The sequence below is a fragment of the Chiloscyllium plagiosum genome, unplaced genomic scaffold (genome assembly GCF_037043375.1).
Source record: "Chiloscyllium plagiosum isolate Xiang-an unplaced genomic scaffold, Cpla_swu_hap1 HiC_scaffold_22, whole genome shotgun sequence".
In the NCBI taxonomy this organism is placed as follows: Eukaryota; Metazoa; Chordata; class Chondrichthyes; order Orectolobiformes; family Hemiscylliidae; genus Chiloscyllium; species Chiloscyllium plagiosum.
Genome location: NW_028270160.1, coordinates 55,555,926 through 55,571,819, shown reverse-complemented (window position 1 = coordinate 55,571,819; position 15,894 = coordinate 55,555,926). Strand labels below are relative to the sequence as shown.

Sequence of the window (15,894 nt, the reverse complement as noted above, 5' to 3'; positions counted from 1 at the left end):
AGGAGGACAGAAAGGGAGGCAAGAGAAGAGGGGGAAGTGGCATTTTTGATTAGGGATAGCATTACAGCTGTACTGAAGGAGGATATTCCCGGAAATACATCCAGGGAAGTTATTTGGGTGGAACTGAGAAATAAGAAAGGGATGATCACCTTATTGGGATTGTAGACCCCTAATAGTCAGAGGGAAATTGAGAAACAAACTTGTAAGGAGATCTCAGTTATCTGTAAGAATAATAGGGTGGTTATGGTAGGGGATTTTAACTTTCCAAACATAGACTGGGACTGCCATAGTGTTAGGGATTTAGATGGAGAGGAATTTGTTAAGTGTGTACAAGACAATTTTCTGATTCAGTATGTGGATGTACCTACTAGAGAAGGTACAAAACTTGATCTACTCTTGGGAAATAAGGCAAGGCAGGTGACTGAGGTGTCAGTGGGGGAGCACTTTGGGGCCAGCGACCATATATCTAAGTTTTAAAATACTGATGGATAAGGATAAACCAGATCTAAAAGTTGAAGTTCTAAATTGGAGAAAGGCTAATTTTGACAGTATTAGGCAAGAACTTTCAAAAGCTGATTGGGGACAGATGTTCGCAGGTAAAGGGATGGCTGGAAAATGGGAAGCCTTCAGAAATGAGATGAGAGTCCAGAGACAGTGTATTCCTATGAGAGAGAAAGGGAAGGCTGGCAGGTAAAGGGAATGTTGGATGACTAAAGAAATTGAGGGTTTGATTAAGAAAAAGAAGGAAGTGTACGTCAGGTATAGACAGGATAGATCGAGTGAATCCTTAGAAGCGTATAAAGGCAGTAGGAGTATACTTAAGAGGGAAATCAGGAGGGCAAAAAGGGGACATGAGATAGCTCTGGCAAATAGAGATAAGGAGAATTCAAAGGGGTTTTACAAATAGATTAAGGACAAAAGGTTAACGAGGGAGAGGAATAGGGCCCATCAAAGATCAGCAAGGCAGCCTTTATGTGGGGCACAGGAGACTGGGGAGATACTAAATGAGTATTTTGCATCAGTGTTTACTGTGGAAAAGGACATGGAAGATATAGAATGTGGGGAAATAGATAGTGACATCTTGAAAAATGTCAGTATTACAGAGGAGGAAGTGCTGGCTGTCTTGAAACAGGTAAAGGTGGATAAATCCCCAGGGCCTGATCAGGTGTACCATAGAACTCTGTGGGAAGCTAGAGAAGTGATTGGTGGACCCCTTGCTGAGATATTTGTATCATCGATACTTACAGGTGAGGTGCCAGAAGACTGGAGGTTGGCTAACGTGGTGCCACTGTTTGAGAAGGGTAGGAAGGACAAGAGAGAGCTATACAGAACCAGTGAGCCTGACCTCGGTGGTGGACAACTTGTTGGAGAGAGTCCTGAGGGACAGGATGTACATGTATTTGGAAAGGCAAGAACTGATTAGGGATAGTCAACATAGCTTTATGCATGGGAAATCATATCTCACAAACTTGATTGAGTTTTTAAAATTAATAACAAAGAGGATTGATGAGGGCAGAGCGGCAGATGTGATCTATATGGAATTCAGTAAGGCGTTCGACAAGGTTCCCCATGGGAGACTGATTAGCAAGGTTAGATCTCATGGAATACAGGGAGAACTAACCATTTGGATACAGAATTGGCTGAAAGGCAGAAGACAGAGTGGTGGTGGAGAGTTGTTTTTCAGACTGGAGGCCTGTGACCAGTGGAATGCCACAAGGATTAGTGCTGGGTCCTCTACTTTTCGTCATATATATAAATGATTTGGATGTGAGTATAAGAAGTATAGTTAGTAAGTTTGCAGATGACACCAAAATTGGAGGTGTAGTGGACAGTGAAGAAGGTTACCTCAGATTACAACAGGATCTTGATTAGATGGGCCAGTGGGCTGAGAAGTGGCAGATGGAGTTTAATTCAGATAAATGGAAGGTGCTGCATTTTGGGAAAGCAAATCTTAGGAGGACTTATACACTTAATGGTAAGGTCCTAGGGAGTGTTGCTGAACAAAGAGACCTTGGAGTGCAGGTTCATAGCTCCTTGAAGGTGGAGTCACAGGTAGATAGGATAATGAAGGTGGCATTTGGTATGCTTTCCTTTAACGTTCAGAGTATTGAGTACAGGAGTTGGGAGGTCATGTTCTGGCTGTCCAGGACAGAAGGATGTTGCGAAACCTAAAAGGGTTCAGAAAACATTTACAAGGATATTTCCAGGGTTGGAGGGTTTGAGTTATAGAGAGAGGTTGAATAGGCTGGGGCTGTTTTCCCTGGAGTGTCAGAGGCTGAGCGGTGACCTTATAGATGTTTACAAAATTACAAGGGGCATGGAAAGGATAAATAGACAAAGTCTTTTTCCTGGGGTGAGGGTGCCCAGAGCTAGAGGGCATAGGTTTAGGGTGAGGGGGGAAAGGTATAAAAGAGACCTACTTGTATGGAATGAGCTGCCAGAGGAAATGGTGGAGGCTGGTACAATTGCAACATTTAAAAGGCATTTGGATGGGTATATGAATAGAAAGGGTTTGGAGGGATATGGGCCGGGCGCTGGCAGCTCGGACTAGATTGGGTTGGGAATATCTGGTCGGCATGGACGGGTTGGACTTTAGGGTCTCTTTTCGTGCTGTACATCTCTATGACTCTGTGACTACCGTGCAACTTGATGTATACCTCTTTAAAAATCCCTAAAATGGGCACACTCAATCATGATTGCAACACACAAAAGACAGATGGTTTAACAGTTTCTATGGACACAAAACGAATATAGACAAGGTAAGCAAATTCTAAAGATCAAAGAATTAAATTATCTCTCTCAATAGTAGTTTGGTTTCTAGGACTGTGCCATGTTGTTTGCAGGGTGATGGTCAATTCAGTGGGTGGACCTAGATACCTAAAGTTTTGTGGTTTTCCATCTTTATTCCACATGGATAGAGAGAGAGAGGGAAATGGACGCTTTCAGTCTGCAGGTTCTGGATGTTTTCCTCTCCTGTGATGCATTTAACAGCCTGCAGCTTAGATACAGGGTTGTCATCAGGCAGCATTTCCTCAACTCAGAAGACTCTCCATACTGCCCAGTCTCAAATTTACCTCTTACTGCTTCCAAAACATTGTGCTGCACAGCTCAGAAACATGGAGAACTTGATTTTCTCTTTGCAAAACTCCCCTGGTGCTTTTGGTTATATAGCAGTCCAGTTGCCATTTCAGTTTACAGCCCAAAGAAAAAAAAAGTCGTCTCTTGCAGGAATTATCCTCAGTATCCATGATAATGTTTGTTCTGCAATCAAAATCACAGAATAGATTTTCTGGTCACTAGCATATTGCTGTTTGTGGAAATTGACTGTTGAGCTTCCTGGGTTGACAATAATAATTACACTTCTAAGAGTATTCAACTGGTGTGAAGTACTTTAAGACAGCCAGCCATCATCAGAAGTACAACGTAAACGCAGTGCCCTTTTATCACACTAGGTCACTTTGCACTGATTGGCACCTCCTTTACCTTCTTGTCAGCAGATTGACAATGGTCATTTGAATCAAGCATTTACAGTATTTTGTGTTAAATGGAAACATCTTTTGAAGAGTGCAATGCTGTGAATAAACACTAGGTGCCACCAGACAACTTCAGTTCAACTCTAGAAGCAGATGGAAAGAGAGTCTTCTTGTGACATGCATTCAAACTGCTGCCCCTTGAGGTGCAACATATTCAATGATGACAAAAAAAAACAAATGCAGATAGAACTTCAAATACAGACAGAAAAATAACTGAATACACAGCAGGTCAGGCAATAAAGAAAAGGAAAATCATGGGTTCTTTCAGATAAAGATCGTTCCTACGGTTGGTATTGAGAGTATTTTCTGCTTTTACATCAGATAAGGATATCTGACACAAACCGACAGTATAAAGGTATTTTTCTTTAATCATTCTGTTCGGACATATTATGATACACCTCCAGAGCAAGTGGGATTTAGATTAGATTCGATTCCCTACAGTGTGGAAACAGGCCCTTCGGCCCAACCAGTCCACACCGCCCCTCCGAAGAGTAACCCGCCCAGACCCATTTCCCTCTGATTAATGCACCTAACACTATGGGCAATTTAGCATGGCCAGTTCACCTGACCTGCACATCTTTGGACTGTGGGAGGAAACCGGAGCACCCAAGCAAACTCCACTACAAAATCCTCCAAGCTCTGAAAACTAAACTGCAATTAAACAATTGACATAAAAGTGTACACTTGGGGAGGTGATAGTATTATCACTCGAGTTTTAATCCAGAAACTCGGGTAATGTTCTGGGGACCCAAATTCAAATCTTGCCATAGTGCAATTTTAATTCATTTAAGAATCTAGAATTAAGGGTCTAATGATGACCACGAACCCACTGTTGACTGTTGGGAAAGGGCAGGAAATCTGCCATCCAACCTTACATGTGACTCCAGACCCAGAGCAATGGGGGATGACTCTAAACTGCTCTCTGCACAATTAAGGATGGGCAATAAATGCTGGCCTACCCAGAGACACACATCCTGTGAGTGAATTATAAAAAGGCACAGGCTGGGGACAGGTTTTGTGGCGCAGTGGTAGAATCCCTTTGGGCCAGGAGGTCCGAACTCAAATCCCAGCTACCCCAAGGTGTCATAAGGTGCCCATACAGGGTGATTAAAAATGGCTATACAGATAGGGAACAATCAATAGGTAATTACTTGTGAGTATATGAGAAACATTTTTTGACCGTGATGGTGCATTGTAGAGTTAAGAGCAAGCCAAATCACATCTCATTTTGCAAATAAATCAAAAACTTAATAAAGATTGATTTCTGGTCTCTGCCCGAGAGAGTTTAACCTGTTATTGCCTCCTAAGGCGCCCGAAGCACAACTAGTTTGCACAGGAAAAAGAAATAAGTGGAATCAAACTGAGAAAAGACCAAATTATTACTCCCACTATTTCTCACAATGGAGAGAATTTTAACTATTCATTCACCGCAAATAAATGAGCCAACTGCAGGAAATAGTTGTTCTGCTGTAAGTGACACTCAAGGCCACCATTTCTTTCCCAATTCAACAAAAATGAAATAAATGGAACCATTCAATCCAAACCCCAGAATTGAAGTCGAGAGATCCAGGTGATCGACTGCATTAGTCATAGTCAACATCAGCTTCCGCTAGGGTCCGGTTTCCAAGTCCAGCAATAGACAATCTATTTCAGCAAAACATTCATGATTTTCTCCCTTTCTGCAATCATATTTTGTCCTGGTTTCTCGGCCTCATCCAAACCAAAGCTTGGGAACACACAAATGTGCCTAACGTATTAGTTTGGAATTACATCTGGGATTTGGGTTGGGGGTGTTTGAAAACTAACGAAGGCCATGTTTGATGCAGGTTCAGAGGGTGAAAGGTGAGGCGTCCTTCCTCCAGCTGTATGGTGGCTGGGATTCGGCGGAGGCCCAGGACTTGCATGTACTTGAGGGCGCTGGAGAGGGGCTTGAAACGGTCAGCCACAGGGCGGTGGGGTTTGAACACTGCAGCATTCTACCAAGCATTTTGCTAAAGCAGCAGTCAGAGTTAGGATACATTTTTAAGTATCACAATTAAAACCACCTCACGTATTTACTTCTGAGGTTTTCAATGCACTACAGTTCCTGTTTCAAACGCAAGCAACCGGAAGGATTAATCCCATTTTTGGAGAATTGAGGGCCAATGGAATGCAGCGTGACACAAGGAGGAAAGAGATTTTCAACAGTATCCTCACTGGACAGGGATAGGTTTCGTTTTGAGGGGAAAGTCTTGGCGGGAGTGTGTGAGGGCGGGAAGAAAGAAAGGAAGGATTATTCTTTTATTAGCCGAATGTTATGGGGGAGCAAACAGAGGATTGTTTTCTTTGAAGAGGAGGAAGGAGAATGTGATGTGGGTTTTTTTGAGGGAGTTAAGATGATAATTTTATGAAAGGGAGCAGTGATGGACAGAAAACGGGGGTGGGGTGGGGTGGGGTGGGGTGGGGGTGGTAGATTCGTGGGTGGGGGGGCTGGTGGTAGATTCGTGGGTGGGGGGGCTGGTGGTAGATTCGTGGGTGGGGGGGCTGGTGGTAGATTCGTGGGTGGGGGGGCTGGTGGTAGATTCGTGGTGGGGGGGGTCTGGTGGTAGATTCGTGGTGGGGGGGTCTGGTGGTAGATTCGTGGTGGGGGGGGTCTGGTGGTAGATTCGTGGTGGGGGGGGTCTGGTGGTAGATTCGTGGTGGGGGGGGGTCTGGTGGTAGATTCGTGGTGGGGGGGGTCTGGTGGTAGATTCGTGTGGGGGGGGTCTGGTGGTAGATTCGTGTGGGGGGGTCTGGTGGTAGATTCGTGTGGGGGGGGGTCTGGTGGTAGATTCGTGTGGGGAGGGGGGGTCTGGTGGTAGATTCGTGTGGGGAGGGGGGGGTCTGGTGGTAGATTCGTGTGGGGAGGGGGGGGTCTGGTGGTAGATTCGTGGGGGGAGGGGGGGGTCTGGTGGTAGATTCGTGGGGGGGGGGTCTGGTGGTAGATTCGGGGGGGGGGTCTGGTGGTAGATTCGGGGGTGGGGGGGGTCTGGTGGTAGATTCGGGGGGGGGGGGGGGTCTGGTGGTAGATTCGTGGGGAGGAAGGCGGAATAGATGGCGAAGGTGTAGGCCAGCGGAGCTCCCTGCACTGACTCGCTCTCAGTCAGGACATTGATGGTTGCAATAGTATCAGCTTCCGCCCTGTAACATTGTAACACTCGCTGGTAACAATGTAACACTTCCCGGTTACAATGTTGCAGTGAATGGAACCCAAGCCCGGGCCGCCATCCCCGGGGACTCCCGCTGCTCGCGCCGCTTCCCTCTCGGCCCACACTCACCTCGCAGGCCAGGGCCTGCAACTCAACACTCCTCCCAGCCTCCGACCGAGCAAAGCAGCGCCCAGAGCCACGACACCCGCCATCCCGTCACTCAATTGTCAGTGCACCGCGCACCACCGAAGGCTTCTGGGTCCGTCGAGGGAGCACCGCGCTGGAGGGGAGGGGGAGGGGGAGGGGGGGCGTGCGGGCACACCGTTTGCAACGGCGGATGTTGACTGGGTACAGGGCAGCAAGGAGGGGTCAAACTACCTGAGAGGCAAATTCAAACAAAAAAAATAGCACGCTTCACAAATGTGAGTTTTACCCTGTTACTCCAGAAAACGTCTCCCTGCCAAACCTCAGGCGTGGTTTTCACATCACAATTTCTTCGAAAATTGCAGCAACGTTCCTTTTCGGCAAAAATTGCACTTGTCGTAAATTGCTCCCAAAACTGTTCGTTTTTTTCCCCTCTCCAGCTCAATATAATTACATGATTTATTTACCTATCCTTAAGCACTTGTGAAACAGTGTTGTAAAGAAGGATCACTGGACGTTAGGCGTGTTCTCTCGCCACAGACCTGCTGAGTGTCTCCAGCAAATTTCTGGTTTTGCTAGTTTCAGATCTCCAACATCCGCAGTTCTTTGCTTTCTATTATTAGATTGTGAATTAGAGGTGTGTTCTGTTGGGTTTACAGGAAGGAACTGTTGTGGAATTTAGAGTCATAGAGATGTACAGCATGGAAGCAGACCCTTCGGTCCAACCCGTCCATGCTAACTAGATATCCCAACCCAATCTAGTCCCACTTGCTGGCACGCGGCCCATATCCCTCCAAACCTTTCCTATTCATATACCTATCCAAATGCCTCTTAAATGTTGCAATTGTTCCAGCCTCCACAACTTCCTCTGGCAGGTCATTCCATATACTGTGAAAACGTTGCCCCGTAGGTCTCTTTTATATCTTTCCCCTCTCACCCTAGATCTATGCCTTCTACTTCTGGACTCCCCGACCCCATGGAAAAGACTTTGCCTATTTACCCTATCCACGCCCCTCATAATTTTGTAAACCTCTATAAGGTCACCGCGTCAGCGTCCAACGCTCCAGAGAAAACAGCCTCAGCTTGTTCAACCTCTCCCTAAAGCTCAAATCCTCCAACCCTGGCAACATCTTTGTAAATCTTTTCTGAACCCTTTCAAGTTTCACAACATCTTTCCGATAGGAAGGAGACCAGAATTGCACGCAATATTCCAACAGTGGCCTAACCAGTGTCCTGTACAGCCACAACATGATCTCCCAACTCCTGTACTCAATACTCTGACCAATAAAGAAAGCATACTAAATGCCTTCTTCACTATCCTATCTACCTGCAACTCCACTTTCAAGGAACTATGAACCTGCACTCCAAGGTCTCTTTGTTCAGCAACACTCTCTATACCTTACAGTTAAGTGTATAAATCCTGCTAAGATTTGCTTTCCCAAAATGCAGCACCTCGCATTTATCTGAATTAAACTCCATCTGCCACTTCTCAGCCCACTGGCCCATCTGGTCAAGATCCTGTTGTAATCTGAGGTAACCCTCTTCGCTGTCCACTACACCTCCAATTTTGGTGTCATCCACTAACTGTACCTCTTATGCTCGCATCGAAATCATTTATGTAAATGACAAAAAGTACAAGACCCAGCACCCGATCCTTGTGGCACTCCACTGGTCACAGGCCTCCAGTCTGAAATACAACCCTCCACCACCACCCTCTGTCTTCCAACTTTCAGCCAGTTCTGTATCCAAATGGCTAATTCTTCCTATATTCCATTAGATCTAACCTTGCTAATCAGTCTCCCATGGGGAACCTTGTCGAACGCCTTACAGAAGTCCATATAGATCACATCTACCGCTCTGCCCTCATCAATCCTCTTTGTTACTTCCTCAAAAAACTCAATCAAGTTTGTGAGACATGATTTCCTACACGCAAAACCATGTTGACTATCCCTAATCAGTCCTTGACTTTCCAAATACATGAACATCTTGTCTCTCAGGATTCCCTCCAACAACTTGCCCACCACCGAGGTCAGGCTCACTGGTCTATAGTCCCCTGGCTAGTCCTTATCACCCTTCTTAAACAGTGGTACCACATTAGCCAATCTCCAGTCTTCCAGCACTTCACCTGTGACTATCGATGATACAAATATCTCAGCAAGAGGCCCAGCAATCACTTGTCTAGCTGCCCACAGAGTTTTAGAGTACACCTGATCAGGTCCTGGGGATTTATCCACTTTTATGCGTTTCAAGACATCCAGCACTTCCTCCTCTGTAATCTGGACATTTTTCAAGATGTCACCATCTATTTCCCTACAGTCTATATCTTCCATATTGTTTTCCACAGTAAATACTGATGCCAAATACTCATTTAGTTTCTCACCCATTTTCTGCAGCTCCACACAAAGGCCGCCTTGCTGATCTTTGAGGGGCCCTATTCTCTCCCTAGTTACCCTTTTGTCCTAACTGTATTTGTTAAAAACTCTTTGGATTCTCCTTAATTCTATTTGCCAAAGCTATCTCATGTCCCCTATTTGCCCTCCTGATTTCCCTCTTAAGTATACTCCTATTTCTTTCATACTCTTCTAAGGGTTCACTCGATCTATTCTGTCCATACCTTACAAATGCTTCCTTCTTTTTCTTAACCAAACCCTCAATTTCTTTAGTCATCCAACATTCCCTATACCTACCAGCCTTCCCTTTCACCCTGACAGGAATATACTTTCTCTGTGTTCTCATTATCTAATTTCTGAAGGCTTCCCATTTTCCAGCCATCCCTTTACCTGCGAACATCTGCCCCCAATCAGCTTTTGAATGTTCTTCCTTAATACCGTCAAAATTGGCCTTTCTCCAATTTAGAACTTCAACTTTTAGATCTGGTCTATCCTTTTCCATCACTATTTTAAAACGAATAGAATTATGGTCGCTGGCCCCTAAGTGCTCCCCCACTGACACCTCAATCACCTGCCCTGCCTTATTTCCCAAGAATAGGTCAAGTTTTGCACCTTCTCTAGTAGGTACATCCACATACTGAATCAGAAAATTGTCTTGTACACACTTAACAAATTCCTCTCCATCTAAACCCTTAACACTACAGCAGTCCCAGTTTATGTTTGGAAGGTTAAAATCCCTTACCATAACCACCCTATTTTTCTTACAGATAGCTGAGATCTCCTTACAAGTTTGTTTCTCAATTTCCCTCTGACTATTACGGGGGCTATAATATAATCCCAATAAGGTGATCATCCCTTCCTTATTTCTCAGTTCCAACCAAATAACTTCCCTGGATGTATTTCCAGGAATATCCTCCCTCAGCACAGCTGTAATGCTATCCCTTATCAAAAATGCCACCCCCCCACTCCTCTCTTGCCTCCCTTTCTATCCTTCCTGTAGCATTTGTATCCTGGAACGTTAAGCTGCCAGTCCTTTGAAGTCATTACTAAGAAGTAACCACACCCATTTCCAACTAAGTGACAGTTGACTGGCATCGGTCATCAAACTGTCATGAAGGGATGGCCCAAATTTTCCAATCTCGGTTGAACTCCTTAATTCTGACCCAGATTAAATAAAAAATATATAATTAATGGTAGGGTTTTGGATAGTGTTTAAAAATGTGTCTGGTGCTTGCCTTCATTGCCGTCCTTTGTGTACAGGAGGTGGGAAGTCATGTTGAGGTTGTAAGGACATTGGTAAGGTCTATTCTGGAGTACTGCATCCAGTTCTAGTCACCCGGGTTGCAGGAAGGATACTATTAAGCTAGAGAGGGTTCAGAAGCAATTTACCAGGATGTTGCTGGACATGGAAGGTTTGAGTTATAAAGAAAGGCTGGATAGACTAGGCCTTTTTTCACCGGAGTGGAGGAAGTTGAGGGGACCTTACAGAAGTTTGTAAAATCATGAAGAGCATAGTAGATCATAGTAGTTGTCTTTTCCATAGGATGGGGGATTTCAATACTAGGGGGCACATTTTTAAGGTGAGAAGAGAGAGATTTAAAAAAGACACAAAGGGCAGATTTTTTGTACAGAATGTACATGTGGAATGAACTTCCTGAGAAGTGGTGAATGTGGGTACAATTACAACATTTAAAAGACATTTAGAGAAGTACATGAATAGGAAAGGTTTGGAGAGCTATAGGCCAAGAGCAGGCAGGTGGGACTAGTTGAGTTTGAAATTACGTTCAGCATGGACAAGTTGGACTGGAGGGTCTGTTTCCATGCATTAAGACTTACTTTCTTTTCAGGCCCAACATCCAACGATATATCTTTCACAATGGACACAGTCTAAAGGCTCCAATGCCTTTGACAAACTACTAGAGAGAAGGTGGTAATGAGGTAGGTCAGGTTCAGGTGTGGGAGAAAGGGTGCATGCCAAGTCAGTGGGACTGAAGCTAATTGGATCATGTTTGTGTGTACAGTCAAGACAATCAGGCTCCTGGGGGGAGGTGGTCAACTTGGTGGGATAATCAGGCAAGGTTGGAAGACTAGGGGGAAGGATGTCCGGACGATTTAGTGTGGAATAGGGTCAAACAGTTGTACAGTTATCAAAGAATTTTCTCTCAAACATTTTCTTGCTAATAGTTTCCTGGGTATCCAGAGCTCAAAAGATCTGAGTCATTTTGTTTACAACATTAAGAGAAAAACGTATAATGGTGGATGGTGCATTTCTTTTACAATTTGTCAATCCTGTTTCCAATCACCTCCATGGCCTCACATTTCACTATCTTTGTAATCTCTGCCAGTGATGTAAGTTTCTGAGATACTAACTCCAAGGTCTTCACCACCCAGCCATCAGCTGCCATGGCTTTAACCTCTGGATTCCCTCCTGAAAACTCTCTTCATCTCATTAGTCCTTTTTGGTATTTCTTAAAACCTGTATCGCTTGGCCAGGCATTTGGTCACCTGTCCTAACATCTCTTTGTGCATCATGGTGTCAAATTTTGTTTGACAAGGCTTGTAAAGAATCTTGGAAAGTTTGTTCCTTTAAGTGAGCTGTCTCAATACAAGTGGTTTCACACTGCTGTAGGTGCCTAAAGTAGAACGTTGTTTAACATTATCTATTCTTTCAACATCCTAACTTTGTGATGAAGTGTTGCAAAGAGATAAACTTTCAAATTAATGAGACTTCATTGCTGTTGCTAAGGGAAGTTTATCACCTCCACCTGTAAATCCTTCCTCAAGAGGGGCCTGTCATCAAAGTAAGAAAAATCTATCAAGTAATGATAGCTTTTTTTCATGACATTATATGGATTAAAACAAGGCTTTTATTTAAATAGATATTTACAGTAACGATACTTTCTCACTTACCAGCAGGTGATAAGATTGCTGCTTTTTTTATCAAATCCACAATCAAACAGAAGGCTGGATTGTGCAAATACACAGGGTAAAACCATGTTTAGATTTTATTCTTGAGAGGTCCAAATCCTTGTTGTGAGCTGTTTTTACTTAAAACTCTTATCCCTCGAATAATTGCATATTCGAGGGAATCACATTTTTCAGAAGAGGGAGAGTGGTAATATATAGGTAGAGATTTCAGAAACGTTACTAATTGAAGCATGACCGAAGAAAATGTACTGACATTGACAGAGAAATGGCGACTAGCTGAAGGCCAATCTTAAAAGGTCAGAGTGAGTATCCATACCTCTGAGTCAGGAGTGCCAGGTTCAAGTCCCATCTGCTCCAAAGGCATGTTATAACATCTCTGAACAGGTTGATCTGAAACTATCTGAAGGGTAAGGATTAGAACCCTGTGACTGTCGCCTCAAGAAGGTGCAAAGAGCAGAAAGTAAATTGACATCATTTGCAAATGACTGGAAATAAAGTTGCCTGCATGACAGAATTTTATTTCATCCCAGCAGTCTCCCACTCCCCTTGTAACCTTCCCATCACTCCCAGGTGAAAAACAGGCTTGATCTCATTTTTGGCCTCCACCTCCCCCGCCCCTGGCCCAACTCAACCACACTGCTCATAGTGCAAGCCATCCCCCACAACAAACCCCATGTCCACTTCCTGTTCCCAGCCTTCCATTTTCCTTCCCCTATTCATAGCCATTGTCCTGCTCCAACTGGGACCCAAGTGCCCACCTTATCCCTCCAATGCTTGGTGAGCAGTGTAAGGCTGATAATGGCACCATACACTTCTTGCAGTCTGCTGTTGTGACCAGGTTATGTCACTTGCCATGTCTGCATATGTGCAGGGGCTATGCTGCTATCAGTCTGAAGGGGTTTGGAAATGAATATAGTGCAGGTGGGTTAAGATGACTGATGTGGGCACAGTGTTATGCCTTCTTTTCCTGAAAACAGAAGTAGTAGTAGAATTATATTAATAATCAGATGGAAAATGCCTTGGAAGATGTATGGAAGTGAATTATAAGGAATCAACATTACAAAATTATGAACAAACATAGAAAATGGCTGTTCTGAAGAATTGTCATACCGAATATCAAAAGATTAACCGTTTCTCTCCTTACAGATGGTCAAAAAGCACAGGAGGACAGGCAGCTTCCAAGGAGCAGGAGAATCGACGTTTCAGGTGTAAGCTCTTCATCAGGAATGGGGGGTGGGGCACGGGATGGGGAGACAATAGGTGGATGAGGGGTGATGGTGATAGGTCAGACTGGATAGGTTGGGGAGGGGGAGGAAGATTGACAGGTGGGATAGTTCAAGACAGCAGTGCCAAGTTGGAGGGGTGGAAGGTTGCAACGCAGAAGAGGTGGTGTTTTTCCTCCAGACTTCAGGTGGTTAAGGATTTGGTTGAGGCAGCAGCCCAGGACTTGCACAACCTTGGCAGATTGGGAGGGGGAATTGAAGTGGTCAGCCACAGGGCAGTGGGGTTGTTTGGTGCGTATGTCCCAGAGATGTTTCTGAGTTGGCATCTTGATTCACCAATGTAGAGGAGACCACATCCAGAGCAAGGGACATGGTAGAGGTGTTTGGATGTGCAGGAAAATCTCTGGTGGATGTGGAAGGAACCTTTTGTGGCCTGGGGCTGAGTTGGTGGTTGGGGGGGGGGGGGAAATAGTGGCGGCAGTGGTGGAGTAGAATGCAGGTTTTACACCTCTTGCAGTGGCAAGGAAAGGGGCCAGGAGTGGAGGGTGGGTTGGTGAGGGGGCATGGACCTAATGAGGGAGTGACAGAGGGATTAGTCTCTGCAGAATGCTGATCGGGGTGGGGAGAGAAATATATCTTTGGTGGTGGGGTCTGAATGGAGGTGACAAAAATGGCAGGGGATGATGCGCTGTTTCCCAAGATTGGTGGGGTGGAAGGTGAGGACGGGGGGGGGGGGTCCAGGACGGAGGTGCAGAAAATGGAGGAGATGCTCTGGAGGGCACTGACCATGTGGGATGCCAGATAATACCACATCTGCTGAGTTTCTCCTGTACCTTGCTTTTATTTGATTCACAGCATGCACACTCTTTTGCTTTCCTTACAAAATTATGCATCAAGGGGTTGAAGTCATAAAAAGGATAAAAAGACACAGAAGCAAAATGGCTATTATTTCTACCAGTCTGCACTCCATTCTCACTGATTTCATAATAGAATGGGATAACTTGCATCCATGGTTTTCAGAATGGATAGAGTTGAGCTGGAAAAAGCACAACAGATCTAGCAGCGTCAGAGGATGAAGGGAGTCAACAGGACCTTTCAATAGGGGAGGGGAAGGGGGTTGCAAGATAAATGGGGGGGGGGGGGGAAAGAGGAGAATGTGGCTATGATTAGATTAGATTCTTTAGTGTGAAAACAGATCCTTCAGCTCAACAAGTCCACACTAGAAACGTTCCCCTACAATTACCCCTGACTAATGAACCTAACACTATGGGCAATTTAGCATGGCCAATTCACCTGACCTGCACATCTTTGGACTGTGGGAGGAAACCGGAGCACCCGGAGGAAACCCACAGACACAGGGAGAATGTGCAAACTCCACACAGACAGTGGGCCAAGGTGGGAATCGAACCCGGGTCCCTGGTGCCATGAGGCAGCAGTGCTAACCACTGAGCCACCGTGCTATGATTGGTCAGTGGGAAGGGTGGAGCAGATAGGTGGGAAGGAAGATTGAGGTATTATGGGGACATGGTGGAGAGGGAGTACTGGACCTGGGATGAGATTGGGGTGGGGAGATTTGGAAACTGGTTAATTCCATTTTACATCCATAAGGTTTTCAGTCTAAGATTGTTGAAAATCGAATCAAAATAATTGCAGATGCTGACAACCTTTGAGGGTTATGGGGAATCTAACCGCTTTACAAAATTAGGTTTCAAGAGGGTGAATAGTTATGAAGAGGATAAAAAAGGGACAGAAGTAAAATGGCTATTATTTCTACCCATCTGCAGTCTGATAATATCAGGTCAATTAAATCTTCTACAGCTTAAACCTTTTGCAAAAGCTTCCATTAGTTTTTGTTCACACCATGGACAGTACACAGCAACATGAGGCACCCTCAAAGATCCAAATGGCCTATTTGCACCCTAATCCTTGTGCAATTCTTTCATGGTACGGTTTGATGGGAATACTGGACATTTCTGTTGTGGCATTAGGCAACTTGTATTGCACTGCCTTGATCTTCTATTTGCTCTCTAGATAGGTTCTATTGTGGCTTAAAAAATAATCATGTAAAGATGTGCACAGCTTTTCATCTGATCTGGGGTCAGAAATATAGAGATTTTAACTCAGATTAGAAGATATAACATTTATAATTACCACGTTAGTTACCACCTCAAATTTCAACTAGGTTTATTAAATGTGATCGAACCTTTCAACTACTTCCCTTGGCATGATGCCAAATAGCTTCTAAAGCAAAGTGTGTATTTTGTTGAGTAGCTCTACCACACAACACCATAAAATCACACAAGTTCAATTTTATATATATTAGAAATAAGTTTTTGTTGTAAACACCGTGCAGTATGCACAACCACAAGCACAGTTTTAAAAATTCTGAAGGCTCAGCTGTTACCATGTCAGAAATTAGTGGAGGGGGGGGGGGGTGGGGAGAATACCAATATTAATGTTGAAACAAACCTAGACAAAATATACAGAATACAAATAACAGCTACCAACG

The 15,894-nt window shown here is 44.6% G+C and overlaps 1 protein-coding gene across 2 annotated transcripts in view; it reads right to left on the bottom strand.

Annotated features, from left to right (window-relative positions):
* The window catches only part of tfam (transcription factor A, mitochondrial), a 37,120-nt gene extending 30,109 nt beyond the window's left edge, over positions 1-7,011 (bottom strand). Inside the window, exon 1 of one of the 2 annotated variants that reach the window (XM_043712356.2) lies at positions 6,830-7,011. In XM_043712356.2, coding sequence (XP_043568291.2) covers positions 6,830-6,912 — 83 coding nt within the window. In that variant the 5' untranslated portion in view covers positions 6,913-7,011. Of the gene's footprint in view, positions 1-3,074; positions 3,173-6,829 lie in introns of those variants that run through there. The other variant, XM_043712357.2, reaches the window with a different exon arrangement.
* Between the last annotated feature and the right edge of the window lie 8,883 nt (positions 7,012-15,894).